General features: G+C 40.8%; 1 protein-coding gene across 1 annotated transcript in view; it reads left to right on the plus strand.

Annotated features, from left to right (window-relative positions):
- The first annotated feature begins 6,816 nt into the window (after positions 1-6,816).
- Klb (klotho beta) overlaps positions 6,817-25,093 on the plus strand; it is a 34,844-nt gene continuing 16,567 nt past the window's right edge. The window contains exon 1 of the mRNA XM_013154553.2: positions 6,817-7,688. Coding sequence (XP_013010007.1) covers positions 6,927-7,688 — 762 coding nt within the window. The 5' untranslated portion in view covers positions 6,817-6,926. The remainder of the gene's footprint in view (positions 7,689-25,093) is intronic.

Here is a 25,093-nt window from a genome sequence, read left to right on the forward strand (position 1 = left end):
GTGGCACACATCTGTAATGCCAGCACTTTTGGGAGGCCAAAGCAGGAGGATCACTGTGAGTTTGAGGCCAGCCTGGACTACACAGCAAGACCTTATTTCAAAAACAAAATAAGAAGTTCCATGGAAATCTAATAGGTCATCTTTCTTGACATGAAGATGAAATGGACTTGAAAAGGATCATTACTGTTATACAGGGTAATATATATTAGCAGTTTTTAAAATCTTGCAAACAGGGCTATCATTTGCAGCAACGTAGAAGAGCCTGGAGGATATTACTTTAAGTGAAATAAACGACTGCCAGAAAGACAATGACCACATGTTTTCACTTGTGCAAGGGGTGATCAAAATATACTCCCAGTGCTTAAGTTTATAAATGTATTACAGTAAAAGACAAATAATCCTCTCCAAAATCCATCCGTCACTTTGGGCACACTTATCCCATCATTCTTGCCATTTTCTGAGGCAGTTCTTCTGGAAGTCCTCTTTCCTGAGTGCTCCGTAAGGAGGGATCAAAAATATGGGAATGCTGCTGCCAAGTATCGTCCAACGGAAAGGCAGCTCACAAAAGCATTCCCGTGTGTCCTCTCCACCTAATTCACCGAATCTGGCACCATTTGATTTCCGGCTCTTTCTTAGTCATAATGACCATGAATGGTAAACGCTTTGAATCCATTCAGGACATGGAGGCAGTCACAACAACACAATTAAAGAGCTTGACAGAGAACTTCCAGAATGATGAGATAAGTGGGTTCAAAGCAAGAGAGGCATATCTTTAGGAATATCAATAGCAATGTGTCTTTTAATAGGATATACACATTTTTTTTTCTTTCTTTCTTTCTTTTTTTTTGGTACTGGGGATCGAACTCATGACCTCATGCTTGCCAAGCAGGTGCTTATGCCCCAGCCCCAATGGGACATATTTTTAAGTGCATATATTCATTGTGCTTTTTGCTTATACCACATATGCAAAGTATTAATAAACTGTTGTCACAGAAGTAGAGAATACCGTAGTGCTTACCAGAGGTTGAGCACAGTGGGGGAAAGGGAAGACAGTGTACAAAAGTATAGTTAGATAGGAGAAATAAGGTTTAATTTATACAGCACAGTAATATGACATTACTTATCAATAGTCTACATTTTATTTAATAAAATGTTAATATTTTATTTTATACTTATATTTCAAAATAGCTAGAGAAAATTTTGATGCAAAGAAAGAAATGAGATGATGGATATGCTAATTCTGACTTGATCATCACACATTTTTCTTCTGAGACAGGGTCTCATTACGCAATTCACGCTGCCCTTGAGCTCACTCTGTAGCCCAGGCTGATCTAGCAACAATCCTCCTGCCTCGGCCACCTGAGTGCTGGGATTACAGGAATGCCCACCATGCCCAGCTTCATCACACATTGTATACTGCATCAACATATACATGCTTAGTGTACCCCATAAACATGCTTGACTACCGTATGATCCAAAGATAAAGCAAAGCCAGATGTGGTGGCGCCCAGAAGGCAATCCCAGAAGGCTAAAGCAGGAGAATTGCAAATTAGAACCCAGTCTAGGCAATTTAAAGTCTCAAGATAAAAAATTAAAAATGGCTAGTGCCAGGGATATCGCTCAGCGGCATAAGCACCTGCCTGGTAAGGGCAAGGTCCTGAGTTCAATCTTCGATACCAAAAAAATTTAAAAATCCACTAACCTTACCAGTCTAAACTACTCCAGGCAGTTCCCTGGCCCTTTTCTCCCTGCCCATTGATTGCCCTCTTCCTATTTGGTTCCCTGCTGGGTGCTGGACTGTGGCAGAGCTATGCTGGGCAAACATGAGTGGCATCTCCGCCGGAAACTCCAGCACCCCTGTTTCCATTAATGATGCAAAAGAGGCTTTTATGGGTATCTACACCACCTGGTCTCACCGCCTCACTTCAACAGACACTGAATGTTTTCTGTGTAAAGAGCTGTAATTCATTAGAAAATACATGAAGGGTCTGGGGAATTAGCTCAGCGGCATAAGCGCCTGCCTTGTAAAGCAGGCAGTCGTGAGTTCAATCCCCGGTACCGATAAAAAGGACAAAGACAAAAAAAAAAAAAAAAAAAAAAAAAAAGGAAAAGAAAAGAAAATACATGAGAGTTGGGCACAGTAGCACATAGCTATCCTCCTCACACTCAGAAGGTTGAGGCAAGAGGATCGCAAGCTGAAAATACACAAGACTGTCTTAAAATAAACCATACAGTTCTGGTGATGTAGCTCAGTGTAAAGGTCCTAGGCTCAATCCAAAGTACAGGGAAAACATACGCACACATGAAATGAAGGATCATTAAAAATATGAAAAGACACACAAATTCACTAGTAATCAGAAGAACTCACATGAATACAGAAGTGAAGTCTATCATTTTACTAACAGAATGGGAAGAGCTGGTAAAGAGGATGGAACTGGCTGTCCCAGAGTGAATATGGTGAGAACTCACACTGCTCCTGGCATTCTGCTGGCACTCAAGGAACACCCTGAGCGGGAAAAGATGCACGACTTTACCCACAAATGCCCATCTCAGCAGTCTCTCCTGTCTCCCTCGTGACAAAGCTAGGAATCAGTTCAACGGTCACAGAGAAGATGGCAAACCCAGTGGGTAAGGAAGTACCGCATCTACACGGGGGGATGGTATCCATCTGCTGAGAAAGACCAAGCCAGCCCCAAGAGGAACAATGCGGGAGCTCCCCTAAACAAGGCAGTAAGAGAAAAAAGCGTGCTGCAGAACACTGTTTTAAAAATAAGTGTGTGCCAGGCATGATGAAGCATGCCAGTAATCACAGCATTCAGGAGGAGAATCATTGCAAGTTCCAGACCAGCCTGGGGTACAAAGTGAGCTCAAGGCCAGTTTGAACTGCATAGTGAGACCCTGTCTCAAAAAGATAAATAAATAATAAATATGAAAGAAAAGAAGCCAGGTGTGGTGGCGCACACCTGTAATCTCAGCACTCAGGAGGCTGAGGCAGGAGGATCATTGCAAGTTCGAGACCAGCCTAGGCTACAAAGTGAGGTCAAGGCCAGCCTGAATTGTATAGTGAAACCCTGTCTCAAAAAGACAAAAAAACAGAGACTCAGATATTTGTACACCCATGTTTGTAGCAACACTGTTATAGTAGTCAAACTATTATAGAAATCCAAATATTCATCAGTGGGTAAACAAACTAGCATACACCTACAGTGGGACAGTATTTAGCCATAAAAGCAAACAAGAGCCGGGTGCAACCACATGTTCCTGTAGTCCCAGATACTCAACAATCTGAAGCAAGACTCTATCTCAAAACAAAAGCAAAAACAAAGCCCTCAAAAAGGAATGAAACTCTGACACGTGCTACTACATGGATCAGTGTTGCAAACCTTCCACTCAGTGAAATGACCCATACACAAAAAGGACTAATTCCCTAGCATACTATTAAATATGGTAACTATAGTAATCAAATTTATTAGATATCAAGCAGAACAGTGGTTTCCAGGCGCTGGGAGGAGGAAGGAGTAGGAAATTATTTAATGGGCATAGATGATCAGTTTGAGATAAGGAAAGTTTTTGAAGCTGGATGGTGGTGATTCCTGGCTTAGATATTTTTTCTTGTGATGCTGGGAAATGAACACAGGTTTTATATCCCCAAGCCTTGTCATATTTTTTATTTCAAGTCAGGGTCTCACTGAGTTGCTCAATTTCCCAGACTGAGTTGAACTTGTGATCCTGGTGCTGATACCTGCTTTAACTGAGATTTTGATGGGGTCTCTACTGAATTTATAGATGAAGCTGTAAAGAAAACTCGATAATATTTAGTTCTTCTATCATGTATGTGAATATCTCCCCATAAATACACATCTTGTTTGATGTTTTTCATCAGTTTTGTAGTTCACTTCTATAGATCTTGCTCATAATTTGTTAGAATTATAGCTAAATATTTCATGTTTTTATTCTCATTTTTGTTTTTTAATTTAAAATCCATCCATTAGGGAATAAAAATAGGGAAATAATAATAGGCTAATGTAAATGGTAGTGTCTTTTCATTTTTAATTTTAGATTGGTGGGGCTGGGGATATAGCTCAGCGGCACGGCATCTGCCTGGCAAATGCAGGGTCCTGAGTTTGATTCTCAGTACCAAAAAACAAACACAAAATAAAAATCAAAGGTAGGCCTACCAACCCTACTGAAGAGCAATTTTAATATGCAAGTGTAAATCACATCCCTTTAATTTTTTTTAGTATTGGAGATGGAACATGAGCTACAGCTCTAGCCCTTAATTTTAAATTTTAATTGTTTGTCGCTGGTATGTAAGAAAGCAATTAATTTTTGTATATCTTACAATAGGTGCTTATCAGTGCCAAGATTTTGGTGGGAAAGGGTTGGTTCTTAGGGATTTTCTTCCTCTTTCTTTCTTTCTTTCTTTTGTTTTTTTCTGGTATTTGTTTTTGATTTGGTGATCGTACAGGGGATTGAACCCAGAGCCTTTGCTACTGAGCTACATTCTCAGATCTTTTTTATTTTTTATTTTGAGACAGGATCTTAGTAAGTTCTAAATTGTCCAGCCTGGGCTTGAACTCGCAATCTTCCCGTTTCAATCTCCCAAAGTGCCGGAATACAGGTATGTAGCACTTTACCTCACTTCTTTGGGATGTCCTATGTAGATAATCATTATCATGTGTGACAAACACATGTTGTTGCTTCCTGGACTGCTCAAATCATACTTCTAGTGTGATTTGAGTAGAACTATGACAAAATATTCTCTTATTCCTAATGTTAAAGGGAAATCATTTAGTTTTTCTTCAATAAACTTTTACATCTAATATTGACTTTTTTCCTTTTTAAAGTCATTTTTGTTCTTAAAAGTAAAAAATCAAGTATACAAAAAAAGGGAAATTACCATAACTCATAATATGACATCCAAACACATTATGGTACTATATATTTTCCTATTCTTCTATATATTCTACTCTGTTTTTATTACATCATTTTTATCACACTGATTAGTACAGATTATTCAATTTACTGTCTTGATTTTTTTTCCAGTGGTCTTCCCCCCACTTTGTATTTTTAAATTTGAGACAGGGTCTCATTATGTAGTTCAGACTGGCCTTCAACTCACTATGTAGCCCCGGCTGGCCTCAAACTTGCAGTGATACTCCTGCCTCAGCCTCCCAAGTGCTGGGATGACAGGCGTGTGCCACCATGCCCAGCTTCTCGAGTAGTTTCTTATTTTAAACTTTTTTTTTTTTTTTTGCTTTTTGTGGTACTGAGGATTGAACTGAAGACCTCATGCATGCTAAGCAAGCTCTCTATCACTGAGCTATTCCTCTATCCCTACTTTAAGACTCTTATTTGTTTATGGGTTTATTTATTTGGTACTGGATATTTAACTTAGGGCCTTAGCACTGAGCTACATTCCCATCCCTTTTCGTTTTTTACTTTGGGACAAGTTTTCACTAAGTCACTAAGTTGCCCAGGCTGGTCTTCCTGCCCCAGTCTCCCAGAGTGCTGAGATTACAGTGGTACAGCACCACATCTTCGTTAAACTTTCTAAAGCTACTACATGTTCTTTTCAAATGAAGCCAAGTACCTTCAAAGAGATATTCAATGCTTTAGACAATTATTTGCTTAATGGATAGATCTTCAATTTTTTTTTTCTTTTTTCTTTTTATCGGTACCAGGGATCGAACTCACGACTGTCTGCTTGCAAGGTAGGTACTTATGCCGCTGAGCTAAATCCCCAGCCCCCTTCAAATTATTTTTAAAGTTCCTATTATAAGTAATACTACTACAAAAATACATGTAACAGTGTGGTGACACACATCTGTAATCTCAGTGACTTGTAAGGCTGAGGCAGGAGGATCGCCTGGGCTACACAGTGAGTTTGGGTCAACCTGAACTGCATAGTGAGACCCAGCCTCAAAATAAACAAGTACATGAATACATACATAGATAAGTAAATATAAATAAAATGTTTCTGGAAGCTAGGTATTCTAAATAATATTTCTTTCTCTCTTTTTTTTTCTTTTTTATCAGTACCAGAGATCGAACTCACAACCACCTGCTTGCAAGGCAGGTGCTTATGCCGCTGAGCTAAATCCCCAGCCCCTAACATTTCTTTCTCTTTATTCCATAATCATACTGCTTAAATTCTTGTGGTCTTTTATCTGAAGATAGTCTATGACTTCATAGTTTCTTTTTTTATAATTAATATCTATTGATCTTTCAAATGAACCTCAATAATTTTTTAAACTAAAATCTGAGATTAAAGGAGTTTGGTGAAAAGTGCACTTACAAATTAAATTGGAAAGTATTCAATGTTCTGTCCAGAAACTGCTGGGTTTCTTCATTCCAATCCTCTTTCAAATCTGTCAATAGTTTTATCATTTTCTTAACATAGTGCACATTTACCAAGACATCATTGAGAAATGTGATTTTTTTGGAAGTGTGAGGCCTTATGTTTCCTAGTTCATGATGAGTGAGATGTAAGATGCTTCTGATTGCATACAGGGTTAGTTCTCCTGAAATGTAAGACAATAAAGTTCCCATTCAAAACACTCTAAGAATAGGAAAGGTATACACTTTATTCAATAATGTTCAAAAGATTAGCGTGCGCACGCAAGGCCACAAGCATAATGCCATTCTTCTTCCTGGCGCGCACGGTCTGGGTGACTCAGTCGAGTCTTCCTACCCCCGGGCATTTTCATCGCCCTCGTCCGGTGCGGAGCAGGAGGAGGACGCGTCGCTGACGGCCAGAGGGCCGCCTCCCTGGAGTTACGTGGCTCTGCCGCCCCATCCCGGGGCTAGCAGCGGGCTAATCATTGACAGAGCCAAGCCCCACGCCTTAGCGAGCGAGCGAGGCGTCGATAAGAGCCGCAGCCAGGCGGCGGTGTGCAGCACGCCGGGCCCGCGCCGCCTCCGGAATGAATGGGCTTCCCCGGCGCCCGCCCGGGAGCGAAGATGTCCCGAGGGCCGCGCTGCTGCTGCTGCTGCTGCTGCTCCCCGCCGCGGCCGGGCTGTCCGGAGAGGGAAGAGCCGTCTGGTCTAGAAAGCCCAGCGCGAGCCCGGTGAACGCAAGTCAGCTGTTCCTCTATGACACCTTCCCTAAAAACTTCTTCTGGGGCGTGGGGACTGCAGCGTTTCAAGTGGAAGGGGGTTGGCAGGAGGATGGGAAAGGACCCTCCATCTGGGACCACTTCGTCCACACACGCCTGAAAAGTGTCAACAGCACTGGGGGTTCCAGTGACAGCTACACGTTTCTGCAAAAAGACCTGTCAGCTCTGGATTTTTTAGGAGTTTCTGCCTATCAGTTCTCAATTTCCTGGCCAAGGCTTTTCCCCGATGGAATGGCAGCAGTTGCCAATGCAAAGGGTGTGCAATACTACAATGCCCTTCTGGACGCTCTGGTGCTGAGAAACATCCAGCCTATAGTTACTCTGTACCACTGGGATTTGCCTTTGGCCCTGCAAGAAAAATACGGGGGGTGGAAAAATGAATCCATGATAGATATCTTCAATGACTACGCCACGTACTGTTTCCGGGCATTTGGGGACCGTGTCAAATATTGGATTACAATTCACAACCCCTATCTGGTTGCTTGGCATGGGTATGGAACAGGGATTCACGCTCCGGGAGAAAGGGGAGACATAGCAACGGTCTACACCGTGGGACACAACCTGATCAAGGTACCGTGGGTCTGGCTCCTTAGCATAGCTGCGGAATGTAGAAGGTGTTAGAAAGGAACACCAGACAATTCAGTGGTTCTCTGTATTGAAATCAGCGCAGCTAACTGTAAGCTAATTCACAACTTCTAGCCTCAATTTGTGTATTTAAAGTAGAGCACGCTTTATATCCCTAGTTGTTATTAATGTGCTAATCCAATTAGTTTCCTCCAAAGTTGTACTTTGAGATCATTTTTTTTTTTTTTTTTTTTTGTCTTTTTCCTTTTTATCGGTACTGGGGACTGAACCCACGACTGCCTGCTTGGAAGGCAGGCGCTTATGCCGCTGAGCTAAATCCCCAGCCCCTTTGAGATCATTTTTTAAAAAGTCTATAGCTATACATTAGAATGTGAGCCTATGAGTTTACTGTTATTGTATACATTTAATTGCTGGAACCCTTTTCTGACTGTCATATAGAATTACAGGGAGGCACAACCACTTCAAACGTTGCCCTTCTTGGTGGAACTTAGCTACAGTAAGAGAAACAAGTGTTAGCTGGCATGTAGTACTAGGTTCAGAAATTGAGATGAATGTACTCTATGCTTGATTTTATTTGGCAGAAAGCATGAGATGAATGGTTCTACAAGTTAAACAGTGAATATAAATCCAGAGCAAAATGTGCTCTACTAAGTATTTTCAGGCAGTGTATTTCAAAATCTAGAGCTTATTTGGTGAAGCATCAAACTTCTCAAAACAACAGTGAAAATCCAAGCCGAACAATAGCTAATATTTATGGAGTGTTTACTGTGCAGCATAGCCTACATTAGGATTTTCATGCACCTTAATATATTTGATCCTCACAATACTGTTACAAGTTGGGTCTTATGATTATTATTCCCATTTTAAAGACAAGGAGACTGAAGCTTAATACAATTAAATAATTTTCCCAAGGTTACAGAATAAAACACAGCCTCTGTGGAATGGGATTTATAAATGATAACATAATTAAATAATTTTAAAAAGTGATGTTTTATAAACTTTTGAGATACATAGCCACAGATTGAGGGTTAAGAATAGAATTATATTTACCTTTTTCAGTCAAAAAGTTTACTTATGAAAAATTATTCTTGATATCTGTTAGATTTTGAAAAGGAGGGCCAGGGATTTAGCTCAGCAGCCTAGGTGACTGCCTGGCGAGTGTGAGGTCCTGAGTTCAATCCCTGGCACCAAAAATAAATACATAAAAATAAAAGATTTTGAAAAGGAAAAAATATTAATAGCATTAATATTTACTTGCTAGAAGGAGTAATTTAAGAATCAAATGTTAAATATTATATAAAGAATGTACAGAAACATAGAAGTACTTTATTCTAACTCTTTTCTTCTATTTGTTTTTCTGGAATTTTTGTATATGTAGCTAGGACTGTGGCTTCTGTCACTTCTAACCTTGTAAAACAGATTATAATATGATTTCAAGGCCATTTTCTCATCTTTGAACAGAGTTGTATAAAGAACATATTATTAGATGTGTGAGTATACTATTTTACTAAGTAAGACCTTAAATGGGAAAAAAATTTTTAGCTATCAAGATAATGCATATGTTAGAAAAATATTAATTTTAATATTTCTAGCTCTTGTAATTATTAAAACCATCCATACTCACATAAGCTGTTTAAATCAAATCCTTGCCAAAGGTATTTTTTTCTTTCAAATCCATTTTATTTCAAGAAGAAAAAGAAAAAAAAAAGAAGAAAGAAAAAAACTAAAACAAAACTTCAAAACACATCAGTCGGGGGCAACAATGGTACACACATTCGCTGCACATTGTCAGCCTCAAATCATTCAGCCAGAGGATTCCCAAAGATATAACTAAAAAAGTTAAACCCTTCCCTCCCTCCACCTAATCCCAAGAGAAAATTACTATTAATAGTAGCTTCTCATATATTCTTTTAAAAGTTTCCTATGCAAATGCACAGTGTGTATGTGTTGATTTAACCTTTGTGTAAGAAAAAAACCTAAATTATTAACAGGTGTCAGTTACCTGGAGAAAATAGTAACAATTACAATATTCTTAAAAATAATATGTCCTAAAGATTACTTTAAAGACTTAACTGGCTATCCAATAAGAACACAAAAAAGTGTTAATTAACAAACGGGTACTGCTTCCAAATTCAGCTCATAAAATATATTTTAATGTTTTTCATTTTCCTTTAATTTAAGATAACTTCCGACTTTTACACAAAATTAGCACTGAGAGTGACAAACTTTATTATTTTAAATGTGTTTTCCAAATCATTGCTTTTATTTACTTAAAATTTCTAAAGCACCAGATTAAATAAATGGTGTGAGAGGTCCCTTGAAATCAGTCTGAAAATGAAATACACTGTGTAACCCAATGACCTTTCCACCAGAGAGAGCTCTGTCAGTGATTTGGTAGCCTGAGGTGAATTGTTTCTCCACTCATCCCCTCTGCACTTACAGAGAAAAAAGAGTTATTTGATTTTGTTGTTGTTGTTGTTGTTGTAGTGAAGTATTTTTCCTTACTGTTCCCCCTTCTGACCTCTAAAGAAACATTCTTTAGGATTATCTTTTAGTCCAAGAATGTTTATTGAGTTAAATAAACCTAACATAAACCAGGCATGGTAGTACATGCCTGTAATCCCCACACTCGGGGAGGCTGAGGCAGGATGATTGCAAATTGGAACCCAGCCTGGGCAATTGAATCACTTAACTAGACCTTATCTCAAAAGACAAAATTAACAAAAGATCTGGGGTGTAGTTCAGTGAGAAGATTCTGCTTTCAATCCCTAAAACACACACGCATGCACACACACACACATGCGCACACACACGCATGCACACACGTGCACACAAATACGCATACACTTAACATAAAACTCAATTTATAGGAGGTTATAGACTGCTCCCTAATTCTCAGACACTGAAAAAATTCCACAGTGGCTGTCAGAATCCTTTTTGTTCTGAAATGATCTCAGAAATTCTATCTCAGCTTGAATGTCCTGGTTTGGAGGGAACCTGACTGGTCTAGCAGCTGTCAGTGCTGACCAGGAATTTCCAGCCTCCTGTTTCTGTAGATCTAGTGATCACCTTCGAGCAAGTCTAAGCCTCTAGTAAAATGCTCATAATCCCACCTACTAACAGACGCTGGCTCTGACTTTTAACAGGGTCTGGAACAGAACGTGGGTACATTTTTTGGCTCTGCTATCAGCCTTTTAAATATTATCTGTAATCTTGACAGCAGCCTTTCCAGAGAACTCTAATTACCCCACGTTACAGAGGGACGTTTCTCACGGGCAGCAGCGCTTCCCGTGAAAATGTTATCGTGGCTCCTGGAGTCTTTGGATAAAGTCCCATTCTTTTCACCAACACCTGCAAAACATATACCCCATCTTTCATTTAGGCTTTGCTTCTGGTCACTGGCCCCTCTCATTGAAGATGCCACCCTTTGGCCCTCAAGTTCCCTTTCATGCGCTGCTGATTCTCATGTGTCCCTGATTCACCCTGTCACCCTCTGCACTAGCCCTGAGCCTGCTCCATCCAGCTGAACGCCCTTAGTCCTGCTTTCCCCACATCAGGCCCTTCTAAGAAGGCGACTGCCTCTACATTATTTCAGATCTCTTAGGATTAAGTCCTCTCCTTTGAGCTCCTCTGAGACTCACCGGTTTTATATAAATATTGGTAAATGAGTAGTATAGGGTTTCTCCTTTAAACTTAGTAATCAAAAAACAAACACCAGGTTTCCTGACATTATTACTAATTCTTGAAACATCAGACGGGTGTGGTGGTGCACACCTGTGATCCCAGCATTTGGGAGGCTGAGGCAGGAGGATCACCATGAGTTTTAGGGTAGCCTGCACTACGTATCTTAAAAGACAAACAAACAAAAAGAGTAGCTGAAATATTGCCTGTGCTAATCTAGACCTGCCTCAGTGACAATACTTTGGGTTGCAAATGACAGATCTAGCTCAAGATGGCTGAAGCACAAAGGAGCAACTTCCTGGCCGGGTCAGCAGAGCACAGGGCAGAAGGCACTCAGGAACCAGGACACCCCCAGGCGGCCCCTTATCTTGGCCTCTGAGTCCCTGCTTCTTGCAGGTCCGTGGCATTTTCTCTGCTGGAGAGGAAAAGTCTCTTCCTCCTAAAGTCCCATTTGACAATCCTGTGGACAGCTCAGGCCGTTTGGGCCCTCATCCCTCACACCAGCAAAGCCCCAGGGTTCCCACCAGTCAAGATGGCAAGGATACTCAATTTCACTCTTTCTAAATCAAGAAATGTGTGAAATGGTTGAAATTTGTACAGATCTCTCCTTGAACTAGAGACTTTGAGTGAACAGGGGGATGCGCCTGGGGAGACAAGCAGGTTCAGGAGACGGGAACTCGTGCAGCCTGTACCCCACCAAAGCCTGCTGGCTCCTCCAGGCTGGTGACCGCCTCATGGCTCTAACATTCCATCTTCCACAGATGCGTGCTGCCGACAGGGTTCAAGGGATTCCCAGCCTTGCCACTTTTGACTTTCATTGTTTGTTTGGGTTTTTTGAAACAAGGTCTCCCTATGTACCCCGGGCTGGCCTTGAACTCACAGCAATCCTCCTGCTTCAGCCTCCCGGTGCTGGGATTGCCACACCCAGCTGGACCTGGATAATCTGTGCCTGTGGTGGGCTGTCCTGCACTCCCAGAGCGTGGAGCAGCTTCCCTGATCTCAATTCCCTGGTGGGCTCCACCCCACCCCAGCTCTTCACCCCCTTGGCACAGCACCCCTGCTCGCAGGGCTGTGATAACAAAACATGTCTCCAGACGCTGTCTAATGTCCCGTGGTGCTCGGGTTCTTTCCCCTCTTTCCACCTCTTGAAAACCACTGACTTATATTTACCAGAGAGCGAGCTGGTTAAAGTCGTGAAGCGCAAGAACAAAAGGGAACCTGGGTATGGTCATGCACAACTGCAGTCCAAGCAGTCTAGGGGCCAGAGGCAGGAGGGTCGAAAGTTCAAGCCCAGCTTGGGCAATTTAGCAATGTGGTGAGATCCTGTCTCAAAACAAAAACGTTTAAAGGGAGCTGAGAATGTGTGTAGCATACTGCCAGGGTCCTAAGTTCCTCATCAGTACCAAAAAGCAAAACAAAAAACACAACACAACACAAGGAACATTGAACTATGACCAGTTCGAAGGGCAAAAAATAATAATAATTTTATAAAACAGCTTCAAGATTTTCACTAGATATATAACCAGTATACACAAACTAAAAACTAATTTACAGCCTATTCTATGTTTGTTTGTTTTTTTCATATCAGGTATCAAAATCATGACTTTGCATTTGCCAGGCAGGTACTTGTGCCACTGACCCGTATCCCCAGTCCCTGTTTTTGTTTGTTTGTTTTGTGGCAGGATCTCCCTACGTATATGGCCCAGGCTGGCCTTAAACTTACAGTGATCCTCCTGCCTCAGCCTCCCAAATTACAGGCCTGCAGGTGTACACTGCCATGCCTGGCTTGACTATTCAGGGTTTTGGGTTTTTTAAATTTGTTTGCTATTATGTTTTTAGAGAGCAAACAATGCTTTAAAAAATGTGAAGAGGAAATGACATATTATCACCAACATGATTGTAGCTAGTTTGGCTTTTCACATACCCCTATTATCCTTGGGTTCAACATTTGTGAAACACTTGAAAGAGTTGCCCCCTCACTATTTCTCTCACATTAAACACCAATTATTTATGAACAAAACGTTAAATTTGCTTGTAAAAAACTTGTGCTGGGGGCTGGGGATTTAGCTCAGTGGCATAAGTGCCTGCCTTGCAAGCAGGCAGTCGTGAGTTCGATCCCCGGTACCGATAAAAAGGAAAAAGACAAAAAAAAAAAAACTTGTGCTGTTTGAGAAGCGAAATTCAGGAATTCAGACAAAATGTGACATATGCAATATTTACTTGTTGGTACTGAAGTTTCACACAATTTGGGGCTTTGGTGTATCACTTCATGTTGGGTTTTCTGTGGTTTTTTGTTTGTTTGTTTGTTTGTACAATTCAAGTCTCACATATACTATTTACTAACACAGTTTTCTTTATATGCCTTGAAGCCAGGTGTGGTGGCACATGTCAGTACTCCTGAGGCAGGATGATCACAAATTCCGGGACAGCCTGGACAATCTAGGGATTGTCTCAATATAGAGGGCTGGGAATGTAGTTCAGGGGCAAAGTGCTTCCCTAGCACATGAAAGGCCCTGAGTTTGACCCCCAAAATCAGAAAACCAAGCATTGTTGGTTGGTTGGTTTGATTGACACAGGATCCTTGCTATTAGTTCAGGCTGGCCTTGAATTTACTATGTAGCTTGATCTTCCTGCCTCAGCCTCAAGTACTGTGATTACAGGCATGCATCACACACCTGGCAGAACCAGTACTTTGATACCCTTAAAGTAAATATATAACTTCTCATTTCTTTTCTTTTCTTTTTTTCTTGTCTTTTTGAGACAGGGTCTCACTATGCAGTTCAGGCTGGCCTTGAGCTCACTTTGTAGCCCAGGCTGCTCTTGGACTCGCAAGGATCCTCCTGCCTCAGCCTCCCGAGTGCTGGGATTACAGGAGTGCGCCACCACGCCCGGCTTAAAAACTCATTTTCGCTCTACCTAATGTCACCTCCAGTGTAAAAAGAGGAATATCAGGCTTGGAAAACAATAGGAAATGTGTAAATTTCGTTCAGCATGTCAGTGTAAAGTTAGTCCTAAAGCCAAATCCTTTATGTCATTTCACAAGATCTCATAAGGAGGGCCTGGTGGCACATGCTTGCAGTCTCTGCATTTGGGAGGCTGAGGCAGGAGGACCGAGAGTTTGAGACCAGCCAGAGCTATGCAGCCAGACCCTGTTGGGAGAAGGAAAGGAAGGAAGGAAGGGAGGGAGAGAGAGGAAAGGAAATGAAAGAAAGAGAATGATTTTTCCCACAAAAGTAAAAAAATCTTAAGTACATTATTTTGAGATGCAAAATGGCTGTATTTATGTTTATATATCAGCATTTTAACTATTCATAATTTACTGTCTGGATATTTTAAATTTATTTATTTATTTTTTTGTCTTTTTCCTTTTTATCAGTACCAGGGACCGAACTCACGACTGCCTGCTTGCAAGGCAGGCGCTTATGCCGCTGAGCTAAATTCCCAGCCCCTTTAAATTTATTTTAAATGAATTGTACAATCTTCAGTAACATAGATGTGTAAACATGTCAACACTTTTTTGTGCATCACAAACCAAGAACCACAGGATTTTCTAGATTCCTCAAGGCTTCCGGAGGTGGCTCTCTCTGAGGCGGGGCTGTCCACGCCCGGCAGAGCCTGGAACAGAGCACGGCTGCATGGATTTGGGAGAGGACTGCATTCCCAGCTCCTCCGGGAAACTGGTCTTAGTGTTTCTTGGCACCTTTCTTTCAGGGAAACTCACACAACATAGACGTGAGTTAGGCATCTGACAGATAATTAACCTGATTATTTTCAACTGAAGGAAGATCTGCTTTGTTCCTGCATTGGAATAGAAGTGGATTGCTCCAACACACAAAGGCACGGATGCACGCACGCACATACACACACTGGCATTTATCAATACATACAAAATCAATTCCCCCCCCCACACACACACACACACTGTCTTTTTGAGGCAGGGTCTTGCTGTGCAGTTCAGGCTGGCCTTGAACTCATTAGCTCCCAGGTTGGGCTCCAACTCAAAGCTCCCCTGCCTTTGCCTCCTAGTGCTAGGATTACAGTTGTGTGCTACCATGCCCACCACATGCAAATCAATTCTGTATGCTTGGTTTTTTGTTTATTTTGTTTTTGTTTTGTACACATGCAAATCAATTCTGTATGCTTGGTTTTTTGTTTATTTTGTTTTTGTTTTGTACGGGAGAGTGCACTCATGACCTTGGTCTTGCCAGGCAAGTGCTTATACTGCCGAGTTAAGTCCCCAACCCCCTGTGTGCTTGTTTCTATTTTCTTTTTTCTTTCTTTTTTTGTCTTTTTCCTTTTTTTATTGGTACCAGGGATCGAACTCACAACTGCCTGCTTGCAAGGCAGGCGCTTAGGCAGTTGAGCTAAATCCCCAGCCCTGTTTCTATTTTCTAAAAAAGTTTTCATGGATGTGATGTCTCACTTGTAACCATAACTTCTCAGCAGGCTGACGCAAAAGTATCTCAAGTTTGAGGCCAGGCTGGACAATTTAAGAAGACCCTGTCTCAAAGTCTAAAAATGAAATATTTTAAAAAGAGCTTGGCGTGTATCTCTATGAGAGGACTTGGGTTTAGTCTCCAATACTGCCAAAATAAAAACTAAACAACCTTGAACCAATCTGAAGTTCAATGACTGCTAAAGCTGAATGTTGTGTTTATGGGGGTTCATTATATTGCTCTTCCAATTTTTTGTGTATTATGACAATAAGAAGATTTTATAGATAAAAGTAATGCAAAATAAAACATACTTCTTTAGTCTGGGGTGGTGCTGCACATCTGTAATCCCAGCACTCAGGGAGCTGAGGCAGGAGGATCACTGTGAATTTAAGGACAGCTTGGATACACACTGAGTTCAACGCCAGCCTGAACTACATAGAGAGGCCTTGCCTCAAAAAACAAAACAAAGCAAGAAGGAAAAAAAATTAAAACAAACACCTTTATACAGTTCTCTGCTTAAATGTTCCATTGAAATTCTTAAACAAAAGTACTGTCACCACTGTAAAAACTGCCGCAAAGGATACACTCACATGACAAATAGTTAAACCTTTGCCAACAAACTGCTGCAACTACTTTCAGAAACATCCAGGCTGCAGAGCCCCCTGGGTACAAGAAGTGGATCAAATGTCATCCGCTGGACTCTTCCGGCCGACCCTGCACCAGCATCTTGAGGTGTGAGTGTGATATTTGGAAATGAAAATACTTGCAAGAGTCTTTTTGGCTGCTTTCCTTATCTGGAAGCAAAATCCTCAAGGATCTTAAGAAATATATTTTTATTTAAAAAGGAATTTAAAAAAAAACAAAACTTTTTATTTGAGACAGGGTCTTGCTCTGTAGCCCAGACTGGCCTCAAACTCAAAACAATCCTCCTGCTTCGACCTCCCAAGTACTGAGATTACAGGTGTGTACCACCATGTCTGGCTGCAAAAACTTCCTTTTTAAAATTGAGTTGCAAGAAAGTAACATACCAAAATTAATTTTTGTCAATCTAAAAAGAATTAGTCAAGCTTTTCTATCAATAAAGGCCAGAAAAATAAAGTTAAAATGAAATGAAACAAAACAAAAATAGAAAAAAATCAGTTACTTTCCACCTGCAACTACTTTCTCTTTCCACGTCCCCCCAAAACAAGAAAAGAAAAAAAGAGAGGAGAGGAGGAGAACAGAGGTTTTCATTCCTACAGGCAAGGACTGAGATGATTAGTAGGGATATTTTTTTACATTCTACCCTATCTTTTATGCGGGGCTATTCAGTGCCTCTCACAGGCTAAGAGCCAAACTACACCCTCAATCCAATCACGACTGTTGTAGTGTGAAAAACATACTAGGTATTTTTCATGCGTTCTTTTTTTTTTCATCTTTTTCCTTTTTATCGGTACCAGGGATGGAACTCACAACTGCCTGCTAGCAAGGCAGGAGCTTATGCCGCTGAGCTAAATCCCCAGCCCCCTTTCATACGTTCTTTAATTCTCGAATCAACTCTGCCAATAGATGTTATTAAATCAGTTTTACAACTGATAAAATGAAAACCAAGAGAAATTTGGCCAAGGTTACAAAGCTGTGTCAGAATCAAAATTCAAATCTGATCTGTCTGAATTCGAGTTGGTAAGACTTCATGAATCAACCACCTAATGCCATTGACAAGGAACAATTTATAACACCAAAACCCATGTCAGTCACTTGAGCTTAATACTGACTCAAAAAATGTTCAATTTAAAGGCCAGAAATATAGCTCAGCAGCACTATGCCTGCCTGGCAAGCTCAAGGTCATGAGTTCAATTATGGTACAAAAGAAAATTTCAACTTGACTTCATCTATTTTAAAAAAAGCAAGCTGAGTGTAGTGGTGCACCCCTGAGCTCCTGCAACTGAGACAGGAAGATCTCTGCAATTTCAAGCCCATCCTGGACTACGTAATGAGACCCTGTCTACAAATAAAGTTTTAATTAACCAATCGATTCAACTGACCAACCAACCAAAACATAGCTGGATGTGATGGCACAACTTTGCACTTGCCAGACACTTATGCTGCTGAGTTATAGCCCCAGACCATCCCAACATGTTTTAGGTTGTCAAAAGAAAAAAAAAAAAACCTGGGGCTGGGGATTTAGCTCAGGGGCATAAGCAATTGCCTTGCAAGCATGGTCGTGAGTTCCATCCCTGGTACCCAAAACAAAAAAAATCTATGAATTGTTTATCCTGGCTCACAATACAACTTTTTTGTTTGTCCCATGATTTCAATTTTTTTTTTGTCTTTTTCGTTTTTATCGGTACCAGGGATCAAACTCACGACCACACACGACCACACACTTGCAAGGCAGGTGCTTATGCTGCTGAGCTAAATCCCCAGTCCCTTCAATTTTTGTTTGATCAATACTTTGATGTCACAGTATAGTGATATTGAATCACATATATGTGTCTTTAACCATATCATTTAAAATGAACTGCTATTTTGAAGAAAACAAGACATTATAATAACTAGTGATGATTTAATATCATCTTGTTTTGAAGTCCCACCAAGCTTTTGTTCTTCTGTCCCCATCAGTTTTATCATGTTGTATCTTATTGGATTTTATTATATGTGATAGTATAAACAAAATATTTTATAGACAAGGAGATAATATAGTAAGCTTTGTTTTCTGTTGTTTGGTTCTGAATACTCTAATACTTTCATTCTCTTCAATGGTTTTACATTGTCTTTTTATGTTTGATACTATAGTATATGAAGGTATACTCAAATATTTCAAGGAAAGAGACACTATGGTAGCTACTGTTATGTCAAATTGTCTTGTGGTGAAATACTATGTTGCTTAAATTGTTCTGTTCTGACCTGTTTTGTTATATCCTCTTTTATCTTAATATTTTTTAAATAAAAAATCATTTAAAAATATCACTTAAAGTAAATTAGATATAAAATTCATTTAATTAACTGGTACATAGTAACCACATTCCAAACTCAACCCTTCTCCATTAGAACCTAAGACATCTCTAGCAAAATACAGGGAATATGGACTAGACAAAATGAAACTAATATTCTTATAGAGTTTTTAATCAAATTTGAATAAGTGGTAGGAACTACTGATGGGGAATCATCAAAGAGTTTCTGCAACTAGAATACCTTTGCTGTCTGCAAGAATCATTTAAAAATCTATTTATAGGTTAAAAGTGATATTCCAAAACCTCCAAGAGGCAATATTTACTTTTTCTAACCATGAAGTAGAAAAAGTTATTCTTCAGTGAATGATTAACAAGAGTTTAAATAAATGTAATTATAAACACTCATAGAATAATATTGGGATCCTATTTAAACAGCTTGATTTGATATGAACACTCTCATGCAGGGAAAATTTGGATTTCCACTTGGAAATCCAAAAATATTATTAAGTAATAGGAATGGTACCAAAAATGATACAACTATGAATTGAGAGAAACTTTATGTTACTATGTCATATAAATCATTTAATTACAGGGCTGGGGAGTTAGCTCAGCAGTGTAAGTGCCTGCCTGGCAAATGCAAGGTCACAAGTTTGATCATTGGTACAAAAAAAGAAATTTAATTACAGATCAAAATATTGGCTGAGGCCTGGGGATTTAGCTCAGCAGCATAAGCACCTGCCTTGCAAGCAGGCGGTCATGAGTTCGATCCCCGGTACCCATAAAAAAAAATATTGGCTGAGATAACTCAAACTATTAGAAAGTAGTCTATGTTAAAAGAAAAGCATGTAATTAAAACTACTGAACAGTAATGACAATTCTGTCGTCTAGGTGATCTAAGGTATTACTTGAAAATGTTTTGGAGAATTCAGAGGCCGATGAAGCAGGGTCCTGTTAGTATTTAAGGAATTCACTAAGTTTTCTTACTGTCCTGTCTTGGCCAGAGATTAGGTGACTAAGTCTGAAAGACTTCACTGTTATCGGTTTTTCCAACTGTCTATTGTGTGCCTCGTCCTTTCACCTTGTTTTGGACATCAGCATGTTGTGACAGAGGCAAACACATTCTTTTTTTGTCTTTTTCCTTTTTATCAGTACCAGGGATCGAACTCACAACTGCCTGCTTGCAAGGCAGGCGCTTATGCCGCTGAGCTAAGTCCCCAGCCCCACAAACACATTCTTTAAAACAGAACCCAGGATAGCTGGGTTTATATGCACAAGCCTATTTGTAGCCTTCAAGAGCTTTAGAATTTGGGGAAAACTGAAGAGACATAGCATAAAGCAGGTAAATTCAGGGACAGAAACTTTCTGTTTCAATAAATTCTCTTAATTTTTCTAAACTACAAAAGTAATGTATTGATATGGCCAGGCACACAACACAAAAAGACATGAAGTTAGAAATGAAAGATCAGCCAGGCACGGTGCTGCATGCATGCAATCCCAGCTCTTAGGAGGCTGAGGCGGGAGGATGCCCAGGGTTTGAGGCCAGCTTAGGCTCCATAGTGAGTTCAAGGCCAGTTTGGACTACACAGTGAGATCCTGTCTCAAAAAATAATAATAATCATAAAAAGTCTCCTGTTTCATTATTCCTTAACCCCAAGTCCCAAAAGTAACCATTGCTTCCAGGTTTTGCTGTATCTGCATAAGCATGTGTGCAAAGTTGATTTTTTTTAACAAAACTTGAATCATTACATTTAGTTTCAGTCCTCATTTCTAATTAATCAAAATTTAAGCTTATACTGCTGTTATTGTACTCATGCCCGCACTTCTTTCTCCTCTTTGGTGTCACAGCCCAGCTGAGGACAGGAGTTGTTTGATAATCTTTTTTCTCAGTGGCCACTGTGGTGCCTGTGTTTATTAAATGAACGTTTGTAGGCTTGAATTTAAGCAAATAATCAAAGTAAATGGACAAAGGGTGAAAAAAAGCTAACATCAAATAAGATCAGATGGAGAATGGGCACAGCTTAGTACTGCTCAGCAGCTGGCGCCAGCCTGGTCCAACCCCAGGGGCATAAATGAACCGGCTCTCTAAACCTGCTTTGGCTGATGCATATAACTTTCTGTAAGGGGAAAAAAAGGCCCAGCATGCCAGCAGTCCTGGCTATCTGGGAGGCTGAGACAGGAAGAACGAAAGTTCACTTTCCCAGGCTGGGTAATTTAGGAAGACTCCAAATTAACAATTAAGTTTCTAAATCAATCAATCAATAAATAACAAGTCTCTAACTAAGTTAATAAATAAATGCTGGAAGTGTAACTCAGGCCCCCCCAGATTCAATCTCCAGTACTGAGAAAAAGAAAGAAAAAGGCAGGAAAAGGAAAGAGACAGACTAAAGTTCTCCATGTGCTCAGCGCAGCCCCCAGCTAGTGAAATGAGGTAAAGGCATAATCGTAAACCATGAACACGAGCCCGAAGGCCCTGGCTTTGGTCCTCGGCACCTTCACACGTGTGCACACACACACACACAATTTCCCCGTTTTTCTTTTTGGGTTTTTTGGCAGTACTGGAGATGGAACCTAGTACCTTGGAGGATTTGAGCTAAATGCTACAATCCAGCCCTAAAACCCTGCCTCTTAGTTACTTTGTTACACCTTAGTGTGTTTCTTTTTTTTTCCTTTGAGACAGGGTCTGACTGTAGTGCAGGCTGGCCTTGAACAAACTGTGTAGCCAGTCCTGGGCTCAAACTCTCATCTATCCTCCTGCTTCAGCCTCCTGAGTGCTGGGATCACAGACTTGCACTGCCATTTCCAGGACCTTAGTGTGTTTCTTAGCAGCATTCTTAGTGCATGATCTATTGTGTTTGTGCCCTTGCACAAACTTCTTGTGTTACAGACCCCTTGCATTTTCTCATCTGTTCAACCTTTGATGGAAAAGTTATGTTCAAGCCAGTGATACAGCTCAGTGGCATAGCTCCTGCCTGGAAAGTACAAGGTTCTGAGTTCAATTCCTGTTACAAAAAACAATAGTATGTTCATAAGGAATTTAATTATAGCCTGGAAATCATAGTGAACTAGAAACCTAAGGACTCAATTTTCTTTTCTCTTTATTTTTTTTCCCCCAATTTTTTGAGACAGTGTCTCAAAAACTATACATAGTTCAGCTTGGCCTCAAATTCACGGTGATCCTCCTGCCTCAGCCTCCAGAGTAACTGGGATTACAGGTGTGCACCACCACATCTGGCTCAATGTATTGGGTTTTTTTTCCAACATATTGTTTTAAAATATTTTCTTTGTGTTGTACTTTGCAATTAAAAGAACTAAAAGTGTTTTAATTGAAGAGGAGGGTGTGCTGCCCTATTCGTACATGATGAAAAAAAATTATCTATTTATGTCTGCAATTCAGAGCCACCTAGGGAAATCATAATCCAAGAGTTTTGTGGAGCATGTGACATGGACATGTGGGTCTCTGAGCCTCTTTCTTAGAGCCAGTAATATTGGTGTTCGAATCAACCAATCAATCAAACAACATGCTGTGACTCACATCAAAGAGCCTGTCCCCTACAGCTTCAAAATTTACAACTGGCCGGACGCAGAGAAAGCAGGAGGGTATGGTAAAGTGGCTGGTGAGGCCTGGCTTCAAATCCTACCTCCACCACCCTTCAGCCTGGAAAATGTTTCTTCTCTAAAGCAGGGAACATCGCGACCTGGTCAAAGCTCAGCTGTCACCCCTGGCATCCACTCAGCAAGCCTTCTCTGCTGGCCCTTCCCTGGCCACCGAGTGTATATCTGAGGACAAACAGACGCAGACTTTGCACTTAAGATGTCCACAGGGCCAGACATGGTGGTGCACACCTGGAATCCCAGCAGCCTGGCAGGCCAAAGCAGGAGGATTGTGATTTTAAACCAGCCTGAGCAGTTAGCGAGTCAGTCAGCATAAGAAAGAGGAATAAGAAAGAAGAGAGGAAGAAAAAGACTAGGAAGAAGAAAAAGGGAAGAAGGAAAAGGTGCACACCTGTAATCCCAGCACTCAGGAGGCTGAGGCAGGAGGGTCACCGTGAGGCCAGCCTGGGCTACAGAATGAACGCAAGACCAGCCGGCACTATAGGAGTCCCTGTCTCAAAATAATAATAAAATAATAATGATAATAGAAATAATTGAAGAAAACTTTCCAAAGCTAAGGAAGGACTGGAGCCTAGAGGTTGGGGGTGTTCTCTGGATCCCCATCATGATCGATGAGAGAAGACTGACCCCCAGACACATCCTGTTGACATTCTAGAGCTCCTGTGAGAAAGAGAGAGAGAGAGAAGCAATCACCTACAGAGGAAGCAGAGTCTGCTTCTTGCGGGCAGACGTCTTGCGGAGCATGCTGGACACCTGAAGTCAGGGAGCCGGTTCAGAACGCCGTGGCGGGAGGACGGCTTCCCCCTGTCCAGCTCAACTGACATTTGATATCGAGGGGAAACAGGACACCTTCCGAATGAATTCAGAGGACCCGATTCCCATGAAACCTCTTTGGAGGAATTATCAGAGTGTCCTTTAGTAACAGAGGGCGGCTGCAACAGCTGCCATGATTTGCTTCCCCCACCAGCACAATCCGAGAAGTCAGTGCAAACTCACATCTGTACCTGAAAGTGTGGCGGCCACCAGCAGCTGCCTGGGCACACAGGGAAAGAAACGGTGCTACCCGGATACTGTTAAAGCTTGTGTTTTCAAAGATTTCATGAGGACCACTGTAGCTTATATGGGAGGTTTGTTTTCTTAACTGGAGAATGAGCTCAGGGCCTTGGCACTGATCTATCTTGAACCCTTTTTACTTTGTATTTTGACACAGGTCTTGTTAAATTTCCCAGACGGGGCTTGAACTTGTGATCCTCCTGTATACCTCTTAGGTAGCTGAATTTCCAGCTCTAAAGGAGGGTTCACCAGCATGTGGCCTCATGGGAGTCTTTACAATAAAGATTTTCCATGTTAAAAAAAATACTTGTGGAATGCAGGGTGCACAAATGGATGGTAAGAGATCTGAAAGAGGACTATTTGTAATTAGCACAACACTTGATACTAAAATAAAGAAATGGTGAATAGATGTAACATTAGATCAACCTGAGGTTATTCTCAGTTCAAAAGACAATGAATAAAACCAGCTGTAAACTATAAATGAGGGCTGGCTGTGGTGGCACATGCCTGTAATCTCAGCACTCAAGAGGCTGAGGCAGGAGGATCCTCTGGGGGGTTCAAGCCTGACCTACATAGTGAAACCCTGATTCAAAAAAAAAAAAAACAACTAGAAATAGAACCCAGCCGTACCATCCCTCGATATATACCTGAAGGAATAATTAAAGTGGGCACACTAAAGGATACTTGTATACCCATGTTTATTGTGGCACAATTCATAATAGCCAAGTATGGAACCAGCCCAGGTACCCATGGACAGATGAATGGGTCAATGAAATGCATATATACACACTGGCGTATTATAAATAAAAATGGAGTCACATCATTTTCAGGAAAATCCACACCATAACAAAATATTTTCATGCTTCTATGTTCCCATCCAACCTTTTTTTTTTTTTTTTTTTTTTTTTTTTGTCTTTTTCCTTTTTATCAGTACCGGGGATCGAATTCACGACTGCCTGCTTGCAAGGCAGGCGCTTATGCCGCTGAGCTAAATCCCCAGCCCCCTCCCATCCAACCTTTCTAAACTAAAATTACTTTAAATATTTCCCACTGTTTTTTAGTTTTACAATCATCATCATCATCCTTATTTTGTAGTGCTGGGGATGGGATCCAGGACCTTCAGCATGAGAGGCAAGAACTCTGCCACTGAGCCACAGTCCTAGCCCCCAAAATTAGCTTAGCAGTATAACAATTTGCTGATATGATGAAATGTGATTTCCTAGTCATCTCTCCCTTTTATTTTTTTCTTTCTTTCTTTTTTTTTTTTTTTTGGTCTTTTTTCATTTTTATCAGTACCAGGGATCGAACTCACGACTGCCTGCTTACAAAGCAGGCGCTTACGCCGCTGAGCTAAACCCTTAGCCCCTTTTTTTCTTTTTTTGAGACAAGGCTTCATTATGCAGTTTAGGCTGGTCTTGAACTCGCAGGGATTACAGGCATATGCCACCACACCTGGTTTCACCCCTCCCTTTTAATAGAAATTAGCTTATTTTATTTCATTGTTTTTCTCTGTCATAAGCAATATTGAAATAGCTCCCTTTGGGCATGCAGCTTATAGTTTATTTGAATTATTTCATTTTGATGATCCCAGGAGAACATTACTTATTTTAAAAATTGTTTTAAATATTTCCAAAGTGCTGGGCATGGTGGTGTGTGCCTGTAATCCCAGCACTTG

This window comes from Cavia porcellus, unplaced genomic scaffold, assembly GCF_034190915.1.
Source record: "Cavia porcellus strain 051 isolate PalLab524CR breed Dunkin Hartley unplaced genomic scaffold, mCavPor4.1 scaffold_30, whole genome shotgun sequence".
Classification (NCBI taxonomy): domain Eukaryota; kingdom Metazoa; phylum Chordata; class Mammalia; order Rodentia; family Caviidae; genus Cavia; species Cavia porcellus.